Source organism: Cervus canadensis, chromosome 29 (assembly GCF_019320065.1).
Source record: "Cervus canadensis isolate Bull #8, Minnesota chromosome 29, ASM1932006v1, whole genome shotgun sequence".
NCBI lineage: Eukaryota > Metazoa > Chordata > Mammalia > Artiodactyla > Cervidae > Cervus > Cervus canadensis.
This window is the reverse complement of record NC_057414.1, coordinates 456,728-483,923: the sequence shown is the minus strand read 5'-3', so window position 1 is coordinate 483,923 and position 27,196 is coordinate 456,728. Positions and strand designations below refer to the sequence as shown.

At 36.6% G+C, this 27,196-nt stretch overlaps 1 protein-coding gene across 2 annotated transcripts in view; it reads right to left on the bottom strand.

Moving 5' to 3' along the window:
* The window catches only part of NOX4 (NADPH oxidase 4), a 173,937-nt gene that overhangs the window by 98,816 nt on the left and 47,925 nt on the right, over nucleotides 1-27,196 (bottom strand). For both annotated transcript variants that reach the window (XM_043452306.1, XM_043452307.1), the window contains 3 exons: nucleotides 19,176-19,248; nucleotides 16,989-17,069; nucleotides 1,395-1,611 (listed from right to left, as the gene is read on the bottom strand). In XM_043452306.1, coding sequence (XP_043308241.1) covers nucleotides 1,395-1,611; nucleotides 16,989-17,069; nucleotides 19,176-19,248 — 371 coding nt within the window. The remainder of the gene's footprint in view (nucleotides 1-1,394; nucleotides 1,612-16,988; nucleotides 17,070-19,175; nucleotides 19,249-27,196) is intronic.

Below are 27,196 nucleotides of genomic sequence, written 5' to 3'. Positions count from 1 at the left end.
TCTACAGAGTTATTCCAGAAAGTCCTTCTTCCATGCAGATCATGCCTGTTCCTCACATTTATTGGGTTGGCTAAAAAGTTTATTCAGATTTTTGCATTTCCATCTTATAGAAAAACCCAAATGAACATTTTGGCCAACCCAACAGTTAGAAACTGTGTGCAGAGTAAGCATCACAGGACAAGCTCTGAAACTTTGGGACGTTGCTTAGCCTCTGGGCATCACACAAGTAAAATTGGACTCACAATACCTGCCTTCCCTAACATAAAGCATTGTGTGAAGCCAGAAAAGCTCTGAAGATTGTAAAGCTTAAAAGAAATCTAGAGGATTATTATTAATAAGAAAACAAGACAAACACACTCATTCCAAAGGCATCTACAAATCGCTATCTCTTGACTCCCTTTTCTTCTTCTTAAAACAGACATTCAATTTCACTATTTCCCGACTTTCCTTTGGTACAGACACAGAATACAGGGTGTGATACCCATGTGGGCAGCTCCCACGGCTACAAGGGAAGATTATGACTCTTACCAAACTACTAGTTGGGTATTTTGGGAAGAAGTTTTCTAAGAGCAAGATAACTTGGTTTTGTACTCTTCTTCTCCTACAAGTTAGTTTACATACTTTGGTCAGAGTATATTTACATATTTAAACCACAATTTCCTCATCAGAAAATTAAGGTTGACAATAATTGCTTCAAAGAGCTATGAATATTTAAAAAAATGCATATAATGTATTTTAGCACAGCCCCAAGCAGATGGTATTAAGCATTCAATATACTGATTTTACAACTCAGTATTTATAATATTATACATAATATTGTACCATAATAATATTATACCATAATTTCCTTATCAGAAAATTAAGGATGATGGTAATTGCTTCAAAGAGTTATTGTGAATATTAAAAAAGCATACAATATATTTTAGCACAGTTCCTAGCAGATGATATTAAGCATTCAATAAATTTATTTTACAGCTTAGTGTTTATAATATTATACATAATATGATACTATACTATAATAATTATTAGCAGTAGTACTAGGTTTTTCACTATTATTATTTTTCTTATTCAACCTACTTTTCTCAATGCATAAGGAATGTATCTTTGCCACCTTTCTTATGGTAAGCACCAGTGCCACAATTTGCAAAGATCATATGATGAGTTAAACAGGAATTTTCTATATTCTGTAATATCATAGATCTACTCATTGAACTGCAGGCTGCCTATTATGGAAAAACAGGTACTAATTTGCTACTGAAACAGCCTGAAACAATCTCTTCTGCAAGAATAATTGCTTTATTACCTTCAAAAACATGTTTAAATGCAATGCTGATCAATTTTTTATGGGAACATGGACTTTGCAGAAACCAGTAAAGGCATAGGACTAATCTGACCTGTGGAAAATTAGCTTGGAACCTGGGCTCTTCCATACAAATCTTCACAAACGTGTTCTGGGTAAGTTCATCAGGCTTTGAAAATCCTCCAGGAGAAGATTCATGAAAATGTTCTGAGAAATGTTCTGGTAAATGAGTATTCTGGTAGTGGGTTCCATTAAGATTCATGCAGCCAGGAGGGTGGGTATCTAAATTAGTCTGATACTTCAGCAGCCCTCTAAAGTTCAGAAAAAAATAAAAACAAAGATAAAAAGGAACTTGAAATCAGAGGCACATTATAATAAAATATTCTTTTTTCTTGTTGACTTTCACATACCATTTATTCAAGAAGTGCTTCTCATATACCTTATATAACATTAATTGAGAAATCTTAAAAATCTTAACAAATTCATTACCATGGAACTACATTAAAAAATTTGGTTCCCCTCCCCCAAAATATGCCATAAATACATAGTAGGGAAGACACATGCAATCTTTCCAAATATTCTTGCATTTGACAGCTTTATTTCAAGTCTATTAAGCATTTATAAAATCACATAGAAGTTTTCACTTCAATAAACACTATAATATGAGTACTTTCGCTATAATTTCAAACACAAATGGAAAAGTACAGGGTTCACATTTGATTTGGCTAAGACGAGACAAAACAAGCCTTGCTGATTCACAGGGAAATGCTAAACAAACACAGTAACAGATACTGGAAGTGTGTATCTCCCATGGTCTGAAAAAAATTAATACACTCCATCAGACCCTAAACCTGTTTACTTTTCAATTTCTCCATAAACAAGAACCACAGAAAAGGCTCACAATAATGAATCAGGAAGGAAAACCTAAAACCCTAAAATCCCATTCTGATTATTTCATATTTTGTGAGATTTAAGATAAGTCTTCAACTTTCTCTGTTCTGTATTTTTTATCAAAAGGAGTTAAGTAAGATCTACTTCATAGGGATAGTGCATCAAATCATAGATTTATGGTTTTTTTTTTTGCATAAGTAAATCTTGAAGAAAAAGGTAAGACTTTGAAAAGCATTGAAATGTTTATTTTAATTTTGAAAATATGAAAATTTTAGTTTCCAAAATTATTTTTCTTGGTTGGCTAAGAGTGTTTAAATTACCCTTCATGCTGACCCTAACCCTAAACCTTCATGTTTTAAATGACCCACATAATTTCAGTGTATTTTGAAAAGTACATCTTTAAGTTTACCACAGCTACAGTAATTATATAAATGATTTTTGCAAAGATAATATTTTAAAACAACAAAGACTATAACAAGAAAAACGATATGAAATAGATCTAATATATGAAAGTTGGGAAAGCAATGACTAAGTCAGTCTTTGGTGGAATGTACCATCTACTCAACCTGATCATTCTCTCATTTTCTCCTTATGCTTATGTTCAATTCCCTTTCACTCTTCATTTTATTTTACTTTCTTCCCATAACTAATCATCAGAGAACACACAGTACATGCAATGAGCTTCTAAGTAGTGAATGAAATGCATGGACATTGTACAAGTGTGAGAGAAGTACGTAATTCTTTATAAAGTTCTAGTCACATAATACAATTGTTGTGCCATTCTACTTAGAAAATCTGATAATTTGGTACAGCTTTGATTACAAGTAATGAGTTACCCAAACTTGCTGCTCCTACTGAGTACCCTGAGGGTAGTGGCTGACAGGTGGACAGGCCAAAAGTCTGGAGCAGTTTTTCTATTGGCCATAAATTGAACAAACTGGCATAATGCAACCGGCATGATCCTAGGTGGTGCTACCGAGTTCAAGAAATACTCAAATTTGGCTCCTAAACCTTCAGAAACTCAAAATCCAGTTTAGAAGATATCTTTAGAGAAGCTGAACATAACTCAGACCACTGGTGATGATTTCAGTAGAGTGATTTAAAGACAGTTTAGTAATGTATAGTAAGTATGAGGTTCAGTCCAAAACAATTTATATTCATTTCACATTATCCTCACAACAACTACTGTAAATAGGAATAACTATTTATCAATTAAGAAACTATTTTAACAGATTAAGTAACATCCCAGCAAGTAAGTGGCAGAGTCAAGATTTGAATCCAGGTTTGACTCAAATTCTATGCTCTTCATCTCTTACTATACAGCATGCTAACTCACTGGAACACTAGATCCTCAAAACTTTCATTTGAAAAAGATGACAGATGAACAGATCAATATTTACTAAGAAAGTATGTCAGAAAATTTGTAAACATCTATTTCCTACTTGAGTTTCTCTGGTGGCTCAGAGGCAAAGAACCCGCCTGCCAATGCAGGAGACATGGGTCAGATCTGTGGGTTGGGAGGATCCCTTGGAGGAAATGGAAACTCACTCCAGTATTCTTGCTTGGAGAATCCCATGAACAGAGGAGCCTGGTGGGCTAAAGTTCATAGGGTCGCAAGAGTCAGACACGACTTAGTGACTAAATAACTAACAAAACTAAATAACTAAACAACATTAACAACGAATTTCCCACTTAAACTTCAAAATAACATACAAGGTGTTTTCATCCCAATTTTACAGATGAGAAACCCATATTGTTTAGGTCAGAGATTCAGTCAGTAGTAGTCAAAGCATCGGGCTTGACTGGTGGCTCAAATGGTAAAGAATCTGCCTGTAATGCAAGAGACCTGGGTTCAATTCCTGGGTTGGGAGGATCCCTTGGAGAAAGGAATGGCATGGAATTCAGACACTTGATCTCCCTCATTCCAAAAACCTGTATCACACAAAGCAAATAAGTTGGTTAAAGAAGGAGACATCAAAGAAAGGCGTTCAATATGAACAAAAACCTGGAAATTAGGTCAGATAGTGTGTGTGTGTGTGTCTGTGTATGTGTGAGAGACAGAGAGAGTGAGAGAGAAAGAAAGAGAGAAGGGGCTGCTGAACATCAGGCAAAGGAATGTAAGTCATAAACAACATCATTCTCCTTCTCCTAAGTCATAAACAACATCATTCAGGTTGGACATTACCCCGTGTACAAATGGTCCTTATTAGGATAAATGTTGCTGCCATGCAGTACAAATCTTCAGGCCAGTCCAATCAAGTAAACAATGTTGTTCCTGGTATAGAAAGTAGCACAAAATTTTCTAAAATCCCTTTTAATTTGGAGAGCTTTATGTTATTTTAAGCTGTTCTCAAGTTTAATGGCATAGGTTACCTATGACTATGCCCGTTAAAGTGGTATTTTCTTTGTCTCAGAATATAATTATTGTCATTGAAGGAACACGTACAAAGGAGAAAAGATCTACAGACAATGATAAACAAACAAAAATTACCATTCATCAGAAAAAAATTAAGCACAAAATCTTGGGGTTTTTGTATAAATAGTGTGTGTTAGTTACTCAGAGGTGTCCAAGTCTTTGCGACCCCAAGGACTGTAGACCACCAGGCTCCTCTGTCCATGGAATTCTCCAGGCAAGAATACTGGAGTGGGTACCCATTCCCTTTTCCAGGGGATCTTCCTGATCCAGGAATTGAACCTGGGTCTCCTGCACTGCAGGCAGATTCTTTACCATCTGGGCCACCAAGGAAGCCCTTTGGATAAATTAGGTGGTAAAGATACTGAGGAGTTCAAAAGGTAGGACAGTGGCAGGTTTTGAGAGGTAGTACATGCCAGACAGGTGCTTGCTGCTTTAATCTATTTAATCTATTTCCACAAATTTCATAATACACGTGTGTGTTAAAGATTAGTGGCCTCGAAGAAATTCAAAAAAGAGGGGATATAGGTGTACATATAGCTAACTCACTTTGCTATACAGCAGAAACTAACAACATTGTAAAGTAACCATACTCCAATAAAAATTAGAATAAGAAAAGATCAGTCTCCTCATCTTAGAATGAGCAAAAACACTGAGAACTGTTAGGTGGTCTGCCCAAGACCACACTGTCAATCAGTGGTCAAGTCAGCCAAAGGCCATGCTCCTTCCCGTGTACCAGGCTTGCTCTCCCTGCAGAATTTCCATTCTACTTATAAACAATATTCTGAAATCAAAGGCCAATGTATGCAATGAATACAGTTTTATGGCTCTACATGGCTCTATCTATCTAGAAAAGAAAGTAGTATATTTCTAGCTAACCAATAATTTTATGTTATGTTTAAAGTTCAATGAAATGCAATAAACTTACCTTTTCACTGTACTAGTGAAAAGTAGAAGTGTTCATTTCTTTGGTACTAGTGCAGAACTATGGGATGGCGCAGATAGCTATGGGAGTTGGTGATGGACAGGGAAGCCTGTCGTCCTGCAGTCCATGGGGTTGCAGAGTTGGACACGACTGAGTGACTGAACTGAAGTGCAGAACTTCTTAGAACATGCAACCTTAAATAAACATCTCTTTAAAAATTATATTTCAAGCCCCTAAAATACTTCCACTCTGAAGAATTTTGAATTTTGTTGTTGTTCAGTCACCAAATCATGTCCCACTCTCTACAACCCCAAGGACTGCAGCACGCCAGGCTTCCCTGTCCTTCTCCATCTCCTGGAGTTTGCTCAAATTCATGTCCAGTGAATCAGTGATGCCATCCAACTATTTCATCCTCTGTTGTCCCTTTCTTCTCCTGCCCTCAATCTTTCCCAGAGTCAAGGTCATTTCTAGTAGGTCAGCTCTTTGCATCAGGTGAATTTTGAATAGGAATGTACATTAAATATTATAGACACTGGATTGACAGATAAAATCAAATATCATCTTTTAATCCAGTTACTTCACTGTGAAAGCATTTGTTAAAACTGAGTTCAATATGTGGTCTCTATGATTTATTTGAATCCCTAGTACCTATATTTATGTCAGCAGACATAATATACCTGCCTTGCTTTAGAGTTTAATGCAATAACAAAACTCACTTGAAGTAATGCTTTAAAAAATGCACAGCTCTCTTCTCTACCTGCCAAATAATTCTGATCTTCCTCATTGCCCTACAGCCCCACTGAGATATACCTATTTCACACTGATTGTTAGTTAAGTTTTGAGACTGATTAATTTAAATGATATAGCCCCTGCCTTCAAGAAGCTTACGGTTGAGTGTACTGCCATCCAAAAGAACTTTATGTGATGGTGGAAATGATCTAAATCTGTTGTCCAGCCATTAGCTGTTGAAACGTGGTAGTACAGGCAAAAAATTGAATTTATCATATTATTTCACTTTAATTAATCTAAATTGAATAGCCATACCACAACTTTAATGGGTATAATTAGGTATGAAAGCAAGAACAGCAACAAAAAACCAAAATGGGTAATGCTATATAGATGTGTAATGACCTCTAAATGTGTATATAGAGATGATGAACTCTGCTTATGACATTCTGGAAAGGGCTTCATGGGAGAAGCAACTGAAGGAAATGGAGATCCCAGTGTTACAGGATAGGGAAATGGAATTCCAATATGAGCGATTACAATGAACAAAATACACTGTTTATTCCCAAACTAGTAGAAGGGCTAATATCTTGTGCATTATATATTCCCCTTATAACCACACTCACTGCCAAATCTCTTCAACTCTCCAACAAGTTTCTTGCATGTTTTAAGTCTTCAATGTATTTCTACTGAATTAATTTTTCAAAGCAAATAATAACTATATAATTTTTTAAATATGGCAAGTGCATCTAAAAGTTAAAATAAAAGGAACATTCTTATACTGTTGTATCTCTCAAATGAAAAATCATTTGAAAATGAAAAAAGGAAAGAAAAAGATGTTAGTCAATTGGAAAGCAGAATGTCTTGCCAAGTTAAGACAGTGATACAGTAGGGGATGGAGGCACACAGACTGTGGGAATAAGGATGCTTACTACTAATTTTTTCGGGCATTATGCTCCAAAAGAGAGATTTTGAAGTATCTGTGGAATGTCTAGTGTTCTTCAATCATAAGAAATCAATGACTTTATGGTGTATCAAAATATGTGGTTGTGGACACTATTGTTTTTGCACTCATAAGGATTTCAAGATGCACTTTCAACACTCAACAGCGTTTCCACAAAACTGGCTCTGTCGCCATCATCTTCAAATGCTTAACAATTTATTATCAAGGGGCCCTGCATTTTCATTTTGTAGTAAGCCCTGCAATTAAGTATCCTGCCACAGACTGTCCGGCTGGCAAAACAAAGCCTTGGAATCTAAGGACCTAGAATCGAGATTCAAACCTTCCTTAAGTGTGCAAAGTAAAATAGGTCATTCTAATAAGCTTCCTCAGCTGAGAGATAGTACCTGTTATCCTCTACTTAACAGGTTTATAAAGGAAAGGCCTTTGATCTCTTAGGAAAGAAAAAATATGCAAGCATCCAATATTTGTTACTGTTTCCTTTGCTTTCAGGCTTTACTAAAATGGCAGTGTGGGATAAAAGGATTATTCCACATTTCAGAAAAACACTGATGTACTGGAAATATTTCTTATAATAAATTTAGCCGTTGTTCCTTCTCCTTCCTCCCCAACCTTCTTACCCTGTACCTCTAGCCAGAACCATTTGTTATTATAAATAAGGCCCCAGGAGAAAAACTTAGGTTAAAATTACATGAGAAAGTATTCGGTCTGAAGTTCACTATTTCTATCCTCAAAATGGGGAGAAAGTAAACTCACAGTTTAGAAGATTAAAAAATTCATTAATAAGTGTAGCTTGTAGTATAAATTGAGCTTTCCTGGTGGCTCAGTGGTAAAGAATCCACCTGCCTGGTTGGGAGACCTGGGTTTGATCCCTGGGTCGGGAAAATCCCCTGGGGAAGGGCAGGGCAACCCACCCCAGTATTCTTGTCTGGAGAATCCCAAGGACATAGGAGCCTGGCAGGATGCAGTTTAGGGGTCACAAAGAATCGGACACAACTGAGCATGCATGCACATACACACACATACAGTAAAAATCAATTTATGTACATGAGAATGTCTTAAATATATTACTTACATCTATCTATACATATGGCATCCTTATGACAAAAAATACCCCATAATCTCAATTCCCACCTTTACCTGGCTTTCAGGATAAGATATCAACAAAAGTAAATAAATCATAAGACTTTAGTTAGGAATTATTACATAAAAAATCATTTTTACCTAAGAATGAAAATAAATCCTATGAATGGGAAATTAGAAATGGGAAAAATACATACATATCTAAAGGTCATAGTTGTATAGAACATTATATTTATTAACATATGGAAAATATAAAAATATGATGGAAGGGGACTTTGGATTGCATATAACAAAGACTCACCTTCTCAGAAATTTTATTCACCCTATATATTTTAAGTGAAAAATTAAAAACCAAAAAGTGCAAGAAGACAAAGAGATAAAAAATTTTCTCCCACAATTCAAAGAATTTTTAGCCACAGAGGCACACAAAAATCTCCAATAAAAATATGCCAGTCTACAATACAACCAAAATAGTCAAGACTTCAAAGTTAATTCCTCTGGCACATGAATTGATATTCTTGTTGCCATAATAACTTATTATCTAAACAGCACTACATGTAAATGACAGGCTCAGAATGGCAAGCCAAGTTACATTTAAACAAATACACAGATTATTTTTATTGCTGTCTGCAATACTTTAATATTTGAAGAAAATTGTAAGGGCCTAGAAGGACAACACATTCCTAGATAAAGGCCAATTAACACAATTCCACGTAATCCGGCAAATACTGAGCGAATGATGACTTGTGAAAGGAATTTCACAGATAAAGATGAGGAAGAAATAGTCCTATCCTAACCGACAAGGACCTACTGTAGAGCCCATGGAACTCTGCTCAATGCTGTGTGGCAGCCTGGATGGAAGAGGAGTTTGGGGGAGAATGGATGCATGTATATGTCTGGCTGAGTCTCTCTGGTGTACACCTGAAACCACCACAACATTGAGAAGCGGCTCTACCCCCACACAAAATAGAAATCTTTTTAAAAAGGAAATAATCCTATCCTCAAAAACACTCCAATTTACCTAAGATATATCACCCTGCTGTGTTTTTTCTCCTCTTTTGTATTCTAACTCACAGATGTATAATAGGCTGTAGGCTGCACTGGGATTTTCTTCTATTCAACTACAACTTCAGCTATCACCTGACTTTCTCCCTTTTACCTAAGGTTTTATATTCGTGCATATGTGTGTGCTCAGTTGTGTCTGATTCTTTGTGACCCTACGGACTGTGGTCTGCCAGGCTCCTCTGTCCATGGGATTTCCCAGGCAAGAATACTGTAGTGGGTTGCCATTTCCTACTCCAAAGGATCTTCCCAACCCAGGGATCGAACCAGTGTCTCTTGTATCTCCCACACTGGCAGGTAGATTCTTTAGCACTAGTACCACCTGGAAGCCTATTAATATTCTCCTATTGTTGCTGTTTTTCTATCGCTAAGTTGTGTCCAACTCTGCGACCCAATGAACTGCAGCACACCAGGCTCCTCTGTCCTCTGTCTCCCAGAGTTTGCTCAAATTCACATCCGTTGTACACATCAGCGATGCTGTACTGCTTTTGCTTAACCTACAGCTTCCGGGCCTTCCTTTCACGTGGCTTTGCCAAGTTCCCATCTGACATTCTAAGAAGGGCAGGTGCCTCTCCCCAGGAAGAAAATCCCAGAAGCCTCTCCTCCCCCCACACCAGAGTGAGTAAAAGGAGACCTCAGTTCAAGTGCTTCTAAAAGAGATTCTTGGGAACCAGCAACTTCTAACACTTAACTATGTTGCATAATTTCCTCCTCCTGAGGCATAGCAGAAGAAAGATAAACCAACACAATAAGCCTCATCTCATAAGTATTTGTCTGCCCCAGGTTAACTTCTTGACTTTTAATTCCTATGAGGCTGACAATGCCTCTGGTTCAACTATCATTGTTGACAAAGTCTGTGTTCCTTGGGTTTAAAGAATAAATGTTTTTAGAAACATGCTCATAAAAAGCCACTCCTTTCAAAGTTTCTGAAAAAATGATTTAAGCAGAATATAAATCATGCTCTACAACAAACTCATGCCAGTAAGTAGTTCCAAATGGCAGAAAGCTATGTTTGAAAGAATAATTCAGGTATCACTTATGTATAATAATAAAATATGGTCTGAAAAGTCCAGCTGGCTCAGTTATTAATATTTACTATTATCTGGCTCTCACTGTCATCCACACATCTGAGGAGGACCTTCCCCTTTTCTTTTCCAGAATTCTCACATAATATTTTGCCTCTTATGTAAATAAAAAGTAAAATACAATTACCACCCACGCAACACTTCCTAGAGCTAAAGCCAGTGGGAGCGCTGACTGTCTTAAAATTGAGAGGCTAAGGTGCCAAATCTCATTTACAACGCGTTCCCTCCATGTGCCTTTCAAAGGAGTCCGGTGAGGCTCTTGGCTGAGACTCTGTGACATTCATAATTGCTTTTCCCTCCAATATCCCTTTTATCAGCAAGTGAGAATGGCAGTATATCTCTCCTCTTGATGAGTTTTTCAAATGAAAATGAAGAAAGAAACATCCAGTTACATTTATGTCTGGAAAGAGGAAACATTTTTGGCTTTTCAATATTTTTCCTGAATGTTGTCTGAATTGAAATATCTTTAAATACAGTGTAAAAATAGCAATCTCCTATAAAAGTGTACTAAAAATGAGAAAAAAAAAATTCCTTAGGAGAAGGTTTGTCTTAAAGTCCTCAAATCTTTATAATTAAAATCTATTGCCCTCTTGAGGGCTAACAACATTATAAAGATTGTTGCCCTTTCAAGGAATATTCGCTGATCTGCTAAGCAATTTTCATTACATGTTCACCAGATTACTTTGCTGATAGGAAAATCTGGGCTCTTGAAAAAAAAATGTGTGTTTACGTGCACCCCAATGTTCATCGCAGCACTGTTTATAATAGCCAGGACATGGAAGCAACCTAGATGCCCATCAGCAGATGAATGGATAAGGAAGCTGTGGTACATATACACCATGGAATTTTACTCAGCTGTCAAAAAGAATTCATTTGAACCAGTCCTAATGAGATGGATGAAACTGGAGCCCCTTATACAGAGTGAAGTAAGCCAGAAAGATAAAGAACATTACAGCATACTAACACATATATATGGAATTTAGAAAGATGGTAACGATAACCCTATATGCAAAACAGAAAAAGAGACACAGAAATACAGAACAGACTTTTGAACTCTGTGGGAGAAGGTGAGGGTGGGATGTTTCAAAAGAACAGCATGTATACTATCTATGGTGAAACAGGTCACCAGCCCAGGTGGGATGCATGAGACAAGTACTCGGGCCTGGTGCACTGGGAAGACCCAGAGGAGTCGGGTGGAGAGGGAGGTGGGAGGGGGGATCGGGATGGGGAATAAGTGTAAATCTATGGCTGATTCATATCAATGTATGAAAAACCCCACTGAAATGTTGTAAAGTAATTAGCCTCCAACTAATAAAAATATTTAAAAAAAATAAATAAATAAATAAATAGACTCAACATGACATATTTCAAAAAAAAAAAAAATGTGTGTTTATAAAAAAAAAATATTGTTCAACTAACTAAATGTGGAGTTTCTTCTTTACACAAGTATTTGTATTAGTGCAAGTATAATTTTTTTCCTGCTAACATTTATTCAGTATATCTATATTCTGCCTACATTGCTGCATTCACTTATTCAAACCTATGAGACAACTCTATCATACGGATATTTTATTAGTAATCCCATGTAATGGATAAAAAAGAAAGGACAAATTATCTGGCAAGGTCCTACAGCTAGTAAGTGATGTAAGCTCTTAATTGCCATGCCACACTCATCTCCTAAGGAAAAAAATAATGTATTTTAAAAATCCATATAATCACTGAAAAAAAATTGAGTTTAGTGTATATGACATATTCTTTTTTAGGGTGCCAGGCAATAGAAATGCTTATAAATACTAATGGGAAAAAATCAAATACATAGGCAAAAAGAATAAAAACTAGGTTAAGCTAAAGGCATGCTTAATCAAGGTAACTGGGCTTCCCTCATAGCTCAGTTGGTAAAGAATCTGCCTGCAATGCAAGAGACCAGGGTTTGATTCTTGGGTCAGGACGATCCCCTGGAGAAGGAAATGGCTACCCACTCCAGTATTCTTGCCTGGAGAATTCCATGGATGGAGGAGCCTGGCAGATTACAGTTCATGGGGTCAAAAGAGTCGGACACGACTGAGCGACTAAGCACACAGAAGACAATCAGGGTAACTGGATCCTAAATAATATTGTGAGTAATACTTTGAGCAAAGCTAAGATTTCCACTTAGCCAAAATAGACTGCATACCCCAGGAGCACCACATTTAATTTCAATTTCCAGCTTTAAATGGGATACAGGGAAGCCATGCCAATAGCCAGCTTGATTTAGTAGTTAAGAATGTGGGCTCTGGAATCTATTTCAAAAGAGAAATAACTTCATAAAAATTAGAGCTTTCCAAAAACAGAATGGGATTTTCAAAATTAGAAATTTACTTAGATATATTGTAGGGAGACTGAAAGAATCTTGGTCAAAATCATCTTTTGAACTTTCTTCAAAACAAGATTTTATAAAAATAAAATTGACTTTAGAAAATTACATAAAGCAATTGCTCCTCCTTATAAAAGTCAACAATTTCAAATAGCTTCACTGTTGAATTAAAAAACTGTCTACAGTTTCTAGCCCATGTTGATCCTTCAATTTTCTGCACTACTAGAATCCTGGAAAATACAGTATGTTTACACTTGGAAAATATGTAGTTTAAAATTGCCTTTAGCACTTTCAATTGATTTTTTAAAATTTCAAAATAATAACCAATGCTGGGAGACTAAAGCTTATATATTACATTGTTCTTCTATACTCTATTATTTTACTGACCACATTGATGGAGAAAAAGCAAATGCCCAACAAATAGTGAGCTTCTGTTCAAATCTAAAGCATACTCTATCAGGCACTTCAAAATAAATTCAAGAAGCTTGTTTTGAATAGCTGTACTTTACTTGTATAACCAAAAGCTAGAGAGTAAAATTAACAAAGCATTTTATAAATAAAGATATATCTAAGTCTTCAACATTGGCACAAATAATAGCTTCAATAGATTTACTTACAGGTAGACCTTTTGCAATAAAAAAGAACATTTTGAGAAATGTTCCATTTTGAAAAAGCTGTAAGATTTATCAGTAGTAGTTTTTACCCCATACCAGAAGCATAATCTATGTAGCTTTATTAAAAATTAAACTTGACAGAATTACAAACTTTTAGTTAGAAGATGAATAAATTCGACAGATTTGACTTACAGCACAGTGACTACGGTTAATAATACCATATTGTACACTTGAAATTTGCTGAGAGTAAATCTCAAGTGTTCATGCCAGAAAAAGAGGTAACTATGTAATGTGATAGATAAGTATTAATTTGCTTGTACACTTCAAATATATTCTATTTGTCAATTAAAAATTAAACTTCATAAAATATGTGTACTACAGAATGCTTAGAGTATTGTATATTTGTTGCATGACACATTTCAGTATTAGAATAATTGTTTTCTTCATATTTATCTATAATATGCAAAGAACTATTAATTCAGTTGGTATAATAGATTAAATATATAAGTCATTCTGTAGATGTGTTTGGTTATTTCTTTATATAAATTAAAGTCACTTTCTGTTTATGACCCCTGTTCCACAAAAGTAAAATCAAGATTTAAATATATATTGTATTTCCCCCCAAAATGGAGAAAGAACTCTTACTACTCTCTAAACTTCAGAAGTCTAGTCTATTTAAACTCTTGAACCTTTGAAAAGTGACTCTATTTGAAATACAAAGAAACAGATCTTTTCAGAACTTTAATTTAGTACAGCTTAAAGGCAAAAAAATGTATAACTAATTTTACCAGCAAGTTATTATATTTTTCTCTAATCTGTTATAGCTAGAGAGAACAAGCCCAGGTAAATCGAGATATTAAGCTTTAAAAATAAAAACTTAAGACCCTATATAATAGGCTCTATGTTCATCCACATCATGAGAACTGACTCACAGGCGTTCCCCATTATACAGACTGAAGTAAGTCAGAAAGAGAAAAACATAGATATGGAATCTAGAAAGATGGTACTTATGTACCTATCTACAGGACGACTATGGAGCTGCAGACATAGAGAACGACGTTCGGTGGTGAGGGGATGGAGGTGGCGGGACGAATGGGGAGAGTCACATGGAAGCATATACACTACCATGCGTAAAACAGATAACCAACGGGAATTTGCTGGATGACTCGGGGAACTCATAACAACCTAGAGGGGTGGGAAGGGGTGAGAGGCTGGAGAGGGGTTCAAGAGGGAGGGGACACATGTATTCCTACGGCTGACTCATGCTGGTGAATGGCAGAGGCCAACACAATATTGGGAAGCCATTTTCCTTCCATTAAAAATGAGTAAGTTTGGTAAAAAAACTTAAAAGCAAATTTTTAGAAGCACTGAACTCTCTAAAAAATAAATAAAGAAATAAAACACTATGGGTTTTTGTGTCAGAATGCCTGGATCTGAAAGCAGGATACATCAGTTAAGCAAACTTTAGCAAGTTATATACTCTCCCTAAACCTAATTTCTTATGTGAAGGGTGTTTAACAGTATCATTTATCCTTATAAAACTATAATCCTTTAATAGTATTAAGCATCTAAATCATTTTGAATTTATGCTTGGCATACAGTAAACATTATGCAAATGTTTTAAATTAGTATTATCATTAGTAGCACATCTGTTTAGTCATAGTCCATTTTTATGATAATAGCTCTGGACAACCAAGCAAGCCATTTAAAGAACAGAATATAAAGCAGATTTTCTCTACCAAGGGCTTTCCTGGTGCTACAGAAGATGTTAGCCCCACAAGGGAAAAGAACAGAACCCAGAGGTTCCACTGACTGCAGCCCTCTTCCCTACGTGGCAGCCATGGCTAGCTGGAAGTCAGGATTATGTGTGGCCATATATCTGTGTGTGTGTGTGTGTGTGTGTGTTTTAGTTCTCAGTTGTGGCCTACTCTTTGTGACCCCATGGACTATAGCCTGCCAGGCTCCACTATCCATGGGATTCTCCAGGCAAGAATGCTGGAGTGGGTTGCCATTCCCTTCTCCAGGGGATCTTCCCAACTCAGGGATTGAACCCGGGTCTCCTGCACTGCAGGCAGGTTCTTTACCTTCTGAGCCACCAGGGAAGCCCAGCCGTATGTCTAATGCTCTACAATTATATGTTCTAGAACCACGTTACAGAACAGACTAAACCAGGACCTGGGAGACAGTAAATCAGGACATGGAAGACAGAGGTCCATAAAACGCTGACATCTAAACCAGTGGCCTCCCAAATTGGAGGAAAAACATTTTGAACATGCAGCTTGAGATAAGTACATCATTTATGGATCAGATTTACTGTACTGAGAAAGTATATTATAAAACATTCTGGAGAAAAAATTAACAGCAGGCCTGAACTTTCCTCCACATACTGTCTCCCTGGAAACCTTCCGGGTTACGACAAACAAGGAGGGACCGCTGTGTCACCAGTCAGCAATGTTTGCTACCGGAGGAACACATCTGGACGGGGAGGATGCTGACTCAGCTTCCTGATGCAGTGTGTGCTGGCAACTGCGAGCATCCCTTTAGGAAAGCTGGATTGTTATCAAGAGGCTGATTCCTGTGGAGCGTGAGCCTTCCCCAAGGCAAAGGAGCCCTTGTCTACCCATACGATCTCATCTTAAAACTCAGTTACTACATAGGAGGTAATGCAGAGAAGGCAGAAAACGGTTCCTGAACATCTAGAGGGACTCCCACTGAAGAAGCATCTGACATTATCCTGCTGACATTCTGTTTCCGGTCCTGTATCCTTCTACTAAACCAAGTCAATCTGGTGCCGAACAACAGTATCATACTAGTGTGAGTGTTAACACCACAGGTCCACTATGGTGATCATACAGACATGTACATACACAAAAAGCATATTACTTATATCCTCTAACATAATGAATTATTATTTTTTTTTCATAATGAATTATTTTAAGCACCATACATTTGAGTATACTGCTTGGGTCCACGTTCATTTCAGAGTATTTGGGGTATATTCTTTGTAACCACTTGGAAGCTATCGCTTTTCCCTCTGTGATTTTCTGGTGTTTTTCACAGATGTTTTTCTTTGGTCCTTGTAAATCCTTGGCTTTCTCTGCAAATACTAGTGCCCCTAGGACTTCTTAAACTAAAAATTGGTAACTCCATTGTTACAAACTCTGCAGCAGCAAGACATAAGGAATTCCTGAAAATTCAAACATTAAATACACTGAAGTTCTTCACTTCCTGCTCCTTTTCTTTTAAAGTTTATCAAGCTATAACTACAATAGTATACATATATCCCCTCCAATGAAATTTTTTTAAAAAAATTAGAAGAAAAGATATAATTATAGAAGGCTTTAAAATCTACAACATTGTGGGAGAAGTAATTTTGTCTTTCCATTTTAATATACTTTTAGGCTAGTTTCATTAAAACATGCTACGTCCAAAATAGAACAATTCATCCCACTCGACACTACCCTCAATTCCAGTAACCAAACATTTTGCCATTTCCTATGAAAATTTCTATAGGCTTATCTTTCATTACCCCATTTTTAAGCACATGTGGTTTTTAAAACAGTTATTAAACTTACCCTGATACATGTAACATCAGCAACATGTAGAAGACAAAGAAGAGATTATGAGTATACCAGAAGATGTCATAGTTAGAAACTCTGAAAAAAAAACAAAAACTTAATTTCAGTTTCACTTCCTACTCCATCTCTATAAAACAAGCAAGCATCCTTTCAAATACATGTCACTACTGAAAGTTGAAATATGAGTTCATCTGAAATTTATCTATTAATATCAAGATATTAGCATACCATTGCAGAAAACTGAAGAAACTATAAGCAACAGTTTATCATCTTGAAGATTATTTGTATTTCAAATAAAGATACACAGAAAAAATTAAAATCAGGTGTTTATTTTTAAATTATGATGATGTAAGGCTAAGGAGCAGGGAACAGTCTTCTAATGTGTACTACTTCTGCCTTTATCTATCAATATTCTCAATTTTCAAGTGATTTAAAAATAACTAATGTTTCTATCCTAATTTGTATTTTGAGAGCAGTTCAAAGGAAATTCAGATGGAGACAAATTAAATAAATGCTCATCAAAATTTTATATGATTTTCCTAGACAGTATATAACTTTAAAACCTTGTGTTACTGCCCTGGGGGAAGACCAAGATTTTAAAAAGGGAAGGGTACAATCAACACAACCTATAAACTGCTTGAAAGAAGTAAAAAGACTATCAGTTACTTATTTCATATACCTGAGTGGATGTTCAAATATTAGACTCTTGGAGGTGGAGGGAAGCTACCTGAAAAAAGCTTAGATGATCCTCATACAACCCCCAAAACCTTTTAGAACCCCCAGTTTAGGCAATAACCAATACAGTCACATCTACTCCAGTCACAGATTGCTACCACAAACAAGATCCGTGACACCCTTATAACATAAACTTTCTTGCATAGATCTGATCTTTTTAATCTAAATTTCTAAAAGTGGAATTACATCAAAGGACGCACACTGTGTAAAGTTTTTGATATACACTCCCCATTGCTCTATAAAACATGTTTATCAATCAAGAACCCAATCATAGAAGTAGGAGTGCCCGTCTCCCCGAACCCAGACTCGACTTCATACATCTCCAGAATCTTGGAATAGGGTGTTATTTCATTTGTGTGTTACTTGCTTTCAATTCTTCTGTGACTTACCTGTTCACAGTAATTACCCATTTCTACAGCATATTTCTCAACTGTTGCAAGTAAACTATTCAAATTTAAGAACGTACTAGTTCCATAGCAGGGCTTCCCAGGAGACACTGCCAGTAAAGAACCCGCCTGTCAATGCAGGAGACATAAGAGACACAGGTTCGATCCCCGGGTCGGGAAGATCCCCTGGAGGAGGGCATGGCAACCCACTCCAGTGTTCCTTCCTGAAGAATGGAAGAGGAGCCTGGTGGGCAACAGTCCAGAGGCTCACAGAGTCAGACATGAGTGAAGCAGCTTAACAAGCATGCATAGTTCCATGTGGGTGTAATAATTTCCCCAGTAACATGTTTACTTTCCAATTTTTATATGTATATTGACATTCAGGAGTTTTAGTTTTCATATTTTTAGATAGCTAAATATTTCCTATATTTCCCCTTGTCGATTATGAGCACTGATAAATATAACTTAAAGTTTCCTCCAAATCTTCAGTGGTGCAATTTTTCACAGTTAACTTTGTCACTGAGCTAGAATTTCATTCACTTAAGCCTTCCTTTCCTCACAAGCTTGTAATGGCACCTTTATGACTTAGCAGGTTCTCACATATGGCAAAGTCCTCTTCAGGGCTTTCTACCAACTATCACTTAGTTCAAGGCCTTGGTCATTTTTGCAAGTAAGTCCTATTCTGTTTTTATTAATTAAAGTATAGTTTTCTTATATTAGTTTCAGGTGTACATCATAGTAATGCCCTATTCTAAGTTATTGAGGCATATTTTTTTAATGTTTAGTAAACCACATCTTCCTTTTATTCCACTTGGGAATATTTACTTGAAACATCCCCATACTCAAATCCTTCTCACTCAGAAATTTGAAAGATTTTTCCAAAACAGGAAATTATATGTAGAAATGTCTCTATTTCCCTCTTAGTCACACAGGAACCAGAATACTGCATCAACTAAGCATTTGGGTTAATCAAGACATTTTCTACATATGAAAATGAAGATAATCTGAAGGAAATCTAAATAGTCTGACCAAGAAACATCAAAATAATGGCTCTGATGCTCACCGTATCGCATATGTTGAAGCTGTAATCATCAAGAACAGCACCAGTACCATGCAGACTCCTGTCAGGCCAGGAACTATAAAAATATACATAAGTACATTTTAACTTAAGTCATACTGAGAAAAAAGGTACAAAAAATTATTACCTTAAAATTCAAAGTACTAGGCTGCTCTGTGGGAAGCCTAATTGAAATCATCTATCTCCTAGCATGTTCTCCGTCAAAAAAAGCTTTTTTTTTTTTTTTTTTAAATTAGCATTAGTTTCAAGGTACTTAAGACAGAGTAGAATCTTTTCCACCTTTAACAGAAAAGTCCCTTTTGGTATTTTCAAATATTCCAATCAGAATGGTGACTACATTCATACTTTTACAGGAACACACTATAGCAAACATCAATAACTAATGCAACAGAACACAGTTGACATTCAACATCCTAACTGTTTTGGTTTTCTCCATCAGAGTCAATGTCAAATAATTTCTTTTGGACTTCACTATCTCGAAAAAATTTCCAGAAAAAATAAGCAAAACCTGAAACTTTCTAAAAACCACAACTTCAAGTGTAAAACAAAACATGATGGATATGAAGAAAAAAGTTACAGTGCTGATTTTTTAAGAATACTCTCACATTTAGATCTTTAATCCATTTTGAGTTTATTTTTGTGTATGGTGTTAGAAAGTGTTCTAGTTTCATTCTTTTACAAGTGGTTGACCAGTTTTCCCAGCACCACTTGTTAAAGAGGTTGTCTTTTTTCCATTGTATATCCTTGCCTCCTTTGTCAAAGATAAGGTGTCCATAGGTTCGTGGATTTATCTCTGGGCTTTCTATTCTGTTCCATTGATCTATATTTCTGTCTTTGTGCCAGTACCATACTGTCTTGATGACTGTGGCTTTGTAGTAGAGTCTGAAGTCAGGCAGGTTGATTCCTCCAGTTCCATTCTTCTTTCTCAAGATTACTTTGGCTATTCGAGGTTTTTTGTATTTCCATACAAATTGTGAAATTCTTTGGTCTAGTTCTGTGAAAAATACCGTTGGTAGCTTGATAGGGATTGCATTGAATCTATAGATTGCTTTGGGTAGAATAGCCATTTTGACAATATTGATTCTTCCAATCCATGAACACGGTATGTTTCTCCATCTGTTTGTGTCCTCTTTGATTTCTTTCATCAGTGTTTTATAGTTTTCTATGTATAGGTCTTTTGTTTCTTTAGGTAGATATACTCCTAAGTATTTTATTCTTTTTGTTGCAATGGTGAATGGTATTGTTTCCTTAATTTCTCTTTCTGTTTTTTCATTGTTAGTATATAGGAATGCAAGGGATTTCTGTGTGTTAATTTTATATCCTGCAACTTTACTATATTCATTGATTAGTCAGGTAATTTTCTGGTAAAACTCCTAGAGGAGAACATAGGCAAAACACTCTCTGACAAATCACAGCAAGATCCTCTATGACCCACCTCCCAGAAATTGGAAATAAAAGCAAAACTAAACAAATGGGATCTAATGAAACTTAAAAGCTTTTGCACTACAAAGGAAACTATAAGTAAGGTGAAAAGACAGCCGTCAGATTGGGAGAAAATAATAGCAAATGAAGAAACAGACAAAGGATTAATCTCAAAAATATACAAGCAACTCCTGCAGCTCAATTCCAGAAAAATAAATGACCCAATCAAAAATGGGCCAAAGAACTAAACAGACATTTCTCCAAAGAAGACATACAGATGGCTAACAAACACATGAAAAGATGCTCAACATCACTCATTATCAGAGAAATGCAAATCAAAACCACAATGAGGTACCATTACACGCCAGTCAGGATGGCTGCTATCCAAAAGTCTACAAGCAATAAATGCTGGAGAGGGTGTGGAGAAAAGGGAACCCTCTTACACTGTTGGTGGGAATGCAAACTAGTACAGCCGCTATGGAAAACAGTGTGGAGATTCCTTAAAAAACTGGAAATAGAACTGCCATATGACCCAGCAATCCCACTTCTGGGCATACACACTGAGGAAACCAGATCTGAAAGAGACACGTGCACCCCAATGTTCATCGCAGCACTGTTTATAATAGCCAGGACATGGAAGCAACCTAGATGCCCATCAGCAGATGAATGGATAAGGAAGCTGTGGTACATATACACCATGGAATATTACTCAGCTGTCAAAAAGAATTCATTTGAATCAGTCCTAATGAGATGGATGAAACTGGAGCCCCTTATACAGAGTGAAGTAAGCCAGAAAGATAAAGAACATTACAGCATACTAACACATATATATGGAATTTAAAAGATGGTAATGATAACCCTATATGCAAAACAGAAAAAGAGACACAGAAATACAGAACAGACTTTTGAACTCTGTGGGAGAATGTGAGGGTGGGATGTTTCAAAAGAACAGCATGTATACTATCTATGGTGAAACAGATCACCAGCCCAGGTGGGATGCATGAGACAAGTGCTCGGGCCTGGTGCACTGGGAAGACCCAGAGGAATCGGGTGGAGAGGGAGGTGGGAGGGGGGATCGGGATGGGGAATAGTGTAAATCTATGGCTGATTCATATCAATGTATGACAAAACCCACTGAAATGTTGTGAAGTAATTAGCCTCCAACTAATAAAAAAATTAAAAAAAATAAAAAAATAAAAAAAAAAAAATGAAAAAAAAAAAAAAAAAAAAGAATACTCTCAGACATAATCCCCCTTAGAATGGAAAGCATTTTAAAATCAGTGTTTCTGATATTACATAACACTTGTTCTTAAAAAGAAAGTGTGCAAATATGTCATTTTACAAAATTAATACTGGTTTAATAGATTGCTACAAACCTAGTGTTAGCTCATAGAGGACATCCAAAATGAATAGGTGATATGCTATATCAAAAAGTGAAAAATCACAGTAGTCTCATTTCTTATTATCTTATTACTAGCAAATAAAATATTGTCTATAATTTACCTTTATTTACTCTTACAATCATATGAGCAACAATAAGTACTAAATGACCTAGTTAAGAAAGTCCATCTCAAATCTTTCTAGAAAAGGAATGAAAACAACTCTGTCTCCAAAAGTACAGACACCTCCCCACTCTTCTTCTTGACAAGGAAGCAACTACGAAACAGAGGCCCATCAGGGGACGAGAGCCATCAGCAGAAGCAAACAAGCTGGGGGCGATACCAGGGCAATGCTGATATGCATCATTAGGATCACAGAGGGTGTAGGATGGTTGGAAAAAAATACTGGAAATTCCAATACGGTAGAGACAAGTTTCCACTTGTAAAGGGCCACGTGAGAAATAAGGAGTCGGTCTATGGAACTTAATACTTGAGTATGCCCTCCTTTTCACTCTTCCCAGGACATAGATTTGGAAGCCTAATAAAACTTGCCTTTCCCTGATGCCCCAATCCAAATCATCTCCTCTTTAACTTTTTCATAGGGCACTCCCTTTCCTACTGTCTCTCCCATTGCTTTACCTCCTAGGGGTAACAGAAGAGCAAGATAAGTACACTAGTTCACACGAAAGGATTAATAGCATTATTTAAAAAGAACAGCAGGCCTACAAAATGACCAAGCCTTTCCTCTTCCAAACACTTATCCCCCCAAAACACAAACATCCACCCCAAACTTGTCCAAAAATATTCATTAACCACTTTAATACTCAAGGCCTATAAACAATTCAAATCTCCATAAACAGATGGATGGATAAATCATGATTTATTGTGCCTGAAAAATTAATCAGCAGTTTAAAAAAATGACATATACCTACACATATGAACCCAGATGAACCACAAAATTATTAGTATGAGTGAAAAAATCAGACACCCCCCCAAAAAACCCTGAAAGAATATAAGCTCTATGATTTCTTTTATACAACATTCTAGAAAATTCAAAGCATTCTTTAGTGGTAGAAAGCAGATTCATAACTAGGAGGGGTAGACAGCAGGATGCATTACAAAAGAGCACAAAACATTTTTAGAATGATGGACTTATTTGTTATCTTGATTTTGATCATGGTTTCTTACGTATATACATATGTCAAAAGTGATCAAATAACATAGTTTACATATGTATAACTTAGAGTACTTCAGTTATAACTCTAATTTAAAGAAGAAAAAAGAGAGAAGGTCCATCTCTCTGGCTCCAAGTAATTTAAAAAATCCATATCTGCCCAAATGAATAAATAAATGATAGAATCCCAGATGGCTCTATAATGTGAAATTTGTGGTTGGAGAGGCCTTTCAAGTAATTTCATTGAGGCTTCATGAATGTCTACTGTGTCTACATACAAGGTTTCCTGTATATAGTCCTGAACGTGCCTAAATTAGTTTTAGAATGTCTGCAAATCACTTCATCAGGACACCTGAAAAAAATGGAGCATGTTTAGAATAGAGGTATAAGTTCCAAAGGGTATTATTTGAACATCAATTCTTTTAGGTATTAATTTCCAGTCATCAAAAATGCTATAACTATTCCTTGAAGAATCACAGGGCACATTAATGTAAATTTTCTGAGAGGTACTAAAGTCAAGAAACCGGCTTAAATTTGAACAAATACTTCCCCAAACACTGAACTCGAGCATTCCTTTTAGAGCAGACCATGGAAAACATATTAGAAGGACTTAGGGTGAAATAGTTGACCTCAGCCATTTGAAATCAAGATGAAATAGAAGCCTCAAATAACCTAGGGCATATGTGTATATCCTGGAATTATAGCCCTGTTACTGTCCCTTAAGCCAAATCCCAATCTCACTGAATCGCATCTGTAAACTAAGGAGAATCAATTCAATGCTTTTTAATATTCTTTCAGATTTATAAAGTTATCTTTCTTTTCAAAAGAATTCATTTTTCCTTTCTCTCTCCCAGAAGTACAAAAATGTCAGGGTTTGCAATTTATAAAGTAATTGACTTCATAGCAATGAAGAAGAAAAACTGACTTACAATTAGCAACGAGAAGAAAAAAAATTACAATCAAAGTGGTCAAAAAAAATGGTGGGATGGGTAACTTAAAAACCAAAGAGGAGAGAGCAGGGGAGATAAATTAGGATTTAGGGATTAATATATGTACATTACTATATATAAAATAAGTAAACAGCAAAGACATACTGCATAGCAGAAGGAACTATACTCAATATCTTGTAATAACCTATAATGGAAAAGAATCTGAAAAAAAATATATATACATATACACAAACACACATATATACATATACACACACATATATATGCATGTATAACTGAATCACTTTCCTATACACTTGAAATTAACACAACATTGAAAATTAACTATACTTCAGTCTAAAAAAAGCTAAGATTTTCTGTCACTGGAATTAAACAGAGACTGGCCTACAAATTATCTAGAATGTTGCAGAGAATATCTATGTAACAAGTAGAAGGTTTAAAAACAAATGACTTTTCTACAAATGACCCAATTTCATTCATTTTTAAGGCTGAGTAATATTCCATTGTATATATTATATACTACATCTTCTTTATCCATTCATCTGTAACATTTAGGTTACTTCCATGTGCTGGCTAATATAAATAGTGCTGCAATGAACACTGGGCTACATATGTCTTTTTTTAATATTTATTTATTTTTAATCGACTGTTTGGTTTACAAAATTGGTTTGATTTCTGTCATACATCAACATGAATTACCCACATGTGTACATTCTTCCTGGAGAAGGCAATGGCACCCCACTCCAGTACTCCTGCCTGGAAAATCCCATGGATGGAGGAGCCTGGTAGGCTGCAGTCCATCGGGTTGCTTTGTGTTGGACACGACTGGGTGACTTCACTTTCACTTTTCCCTTTCACACGTTGGAGAAGGGAATGGCAACCCACTCCAGTGTTCTTGCGTTGAGAATCCCAGGGACGGGGGAGCCTGGTGGGCTGCCGTCTATGGGGTCGCACAGGGTCGGACACGACTAAAGTGACTTAGCAGCAGCAGCAGCAGTACATTCTTCCTCTCATGTGTCTTTTTGAATTATGGTTTACTCAGGGTCTATACCTATTAGTGGGCTTCCCTCATAGCTCAGTTGGCAAAGAATCTGCCTGCAATGCACGAGACCCGGGTTCGATTCCTGGATGGGGAAGATCCCCTGGCGAAGGAACTGGCAACCCACTCCAGTATTCTTGCCTAGAGAATCCCCATGGACAGAGGAGCCTGGCAGGCTACAGTCCACGGGGTCACAAGAGTTGGACACGACTTAGCAACTAAGCCACCACCACCACCACCACGCCCAGTAGTGGGGTTGCTGGGTCATATGACAGTTCTAGTTTTAGTTTTTAAGGAACCTCCACACTGTTCTCCATCAAAGTGTTAGTCGCTCAGTTGTTTCTGACTCTTTGAGACCCCATGGACTGCAGCCCACCAGGCTCCTCTGTCCATGGAATTCTCCAGGCAAGAATACCGGAGTCGGTAGCCAAGCCCTCCTCCAGGGGATTCTCCTGACCCAGGGATTGAACCCAGGTCTCCCTCACTGCAGGCAGATTCTTTACCATCTGAGCCACCATAGTGGCTGATTTACATTCCCACCAGCAGTGCAAGAGGGTTCCCTTTTCTCCACACCCTTTCCAGAAACTAACACAACATTATAAAGCAATTATGCTCCCTTTAAAAAAGGCCAAGAAAATGACTTTTATCCATTCAGGGACTACTTTCTGGGCATCTGTATTGCACAGTCAAGTGCTAGAGTGAAAATGAATTGTGCTCTAAAAGAAATCTCAGTCCAGTGAAGGAGACACGATAAGCAGGCAGTTCCAACATAGGGTATTAAGTGCTGAAAGAGAGCCAGACATTGAGTATTTTCAAAGTACATCAAAGGGCATCCTAACCTAGCCTTGGATAATAGCTCAGCCAAGTCCCAATAAATTAGCCTCTATTACCACACATATCCCAAGAGTCAGGAAGCACAGATTAGAAAGTATTGGGCTAGTCTAAGTTCATTGGGCAAAGTCACTTAGCAAAATGAAGTACACTGTAAACTCTCAGTCTTCAAGTTATAAAGCAAAATCTATACTTGTTTTCTTAGGGGAAAAATGCTTATTACGTTTACTCTTATTGTTTTTGATCTATGCATATTAGGTTAATTAGTAGCCCGTAAAATGAATGACTGCACTACATTGCCATTTATAGATGAACTGAAAGATCATTTTCATCCCTACCCAGATGTAGTCAGAAATATACCATCTTGTATTCATCATCCTGTTTTTACCAAGATAATTGGAGACATAACTGTGCTTGTTTATGAGGGTTTTTCTAATTGAAATTGGATATTGAGCATTTTATTCTCATCATACAAGTACTACCAAATTTGGAGATATGTAGCATGCATTTTTAAATGTTTGAATAATTCAATCTGTTAAATTTATTCTATAGGTTCTTAATTGGAATGTTTCTAACATTTATTTAGTGAGTCAAAATACCATAGAGGAGCTTTAGCATATTTAGGGGGATTGGGTCTGTGTTCCTGGGAAATAGATGGCACCTGATGAAAGGTATAGTATTTCTTTCATGAAATTTTATGGAACTGGGCCACCAAAGTGATACCGACATGCTGATCTGGGGCAGTTCAAGTTGCTTGTATTGAGAGAAACTCCACAAAATGTTTTCTCTGCATGCTCTGCGGGTGGCCCTGTTCCACTGTGAAGAAACTGATTTCAGGTGGAAAACACCATATATGTAGGTAATAAATTATTCTACAGTATATGGAAGGAAACCAAATATTCATAGTATTTTACCATGTATCTTTAGGGGCCCAGGCCAAGAAGGGACCAGCTCTGCTTAGCGGAATTAGGGAGAAATCTGTGCATAACGGGATATGTCAACTGACACTGAAAGGATGAGTGAGAGTTGAACAGGTGAAGAAAAGAGAGTAAGAGAGGAGTTAAAAGGTAGGTAGTGGTGAGAAGTTATGCTCAGGAGTATAATCAGACGCTCAGTAAAGGTAAAACAGGACTGGGAAGGTTAATAAAACACATTGCCAGGTCCCAACTTGGTCTCTCTCTAGGGTGAAACCAGGAATTTGTGTTTTTAAG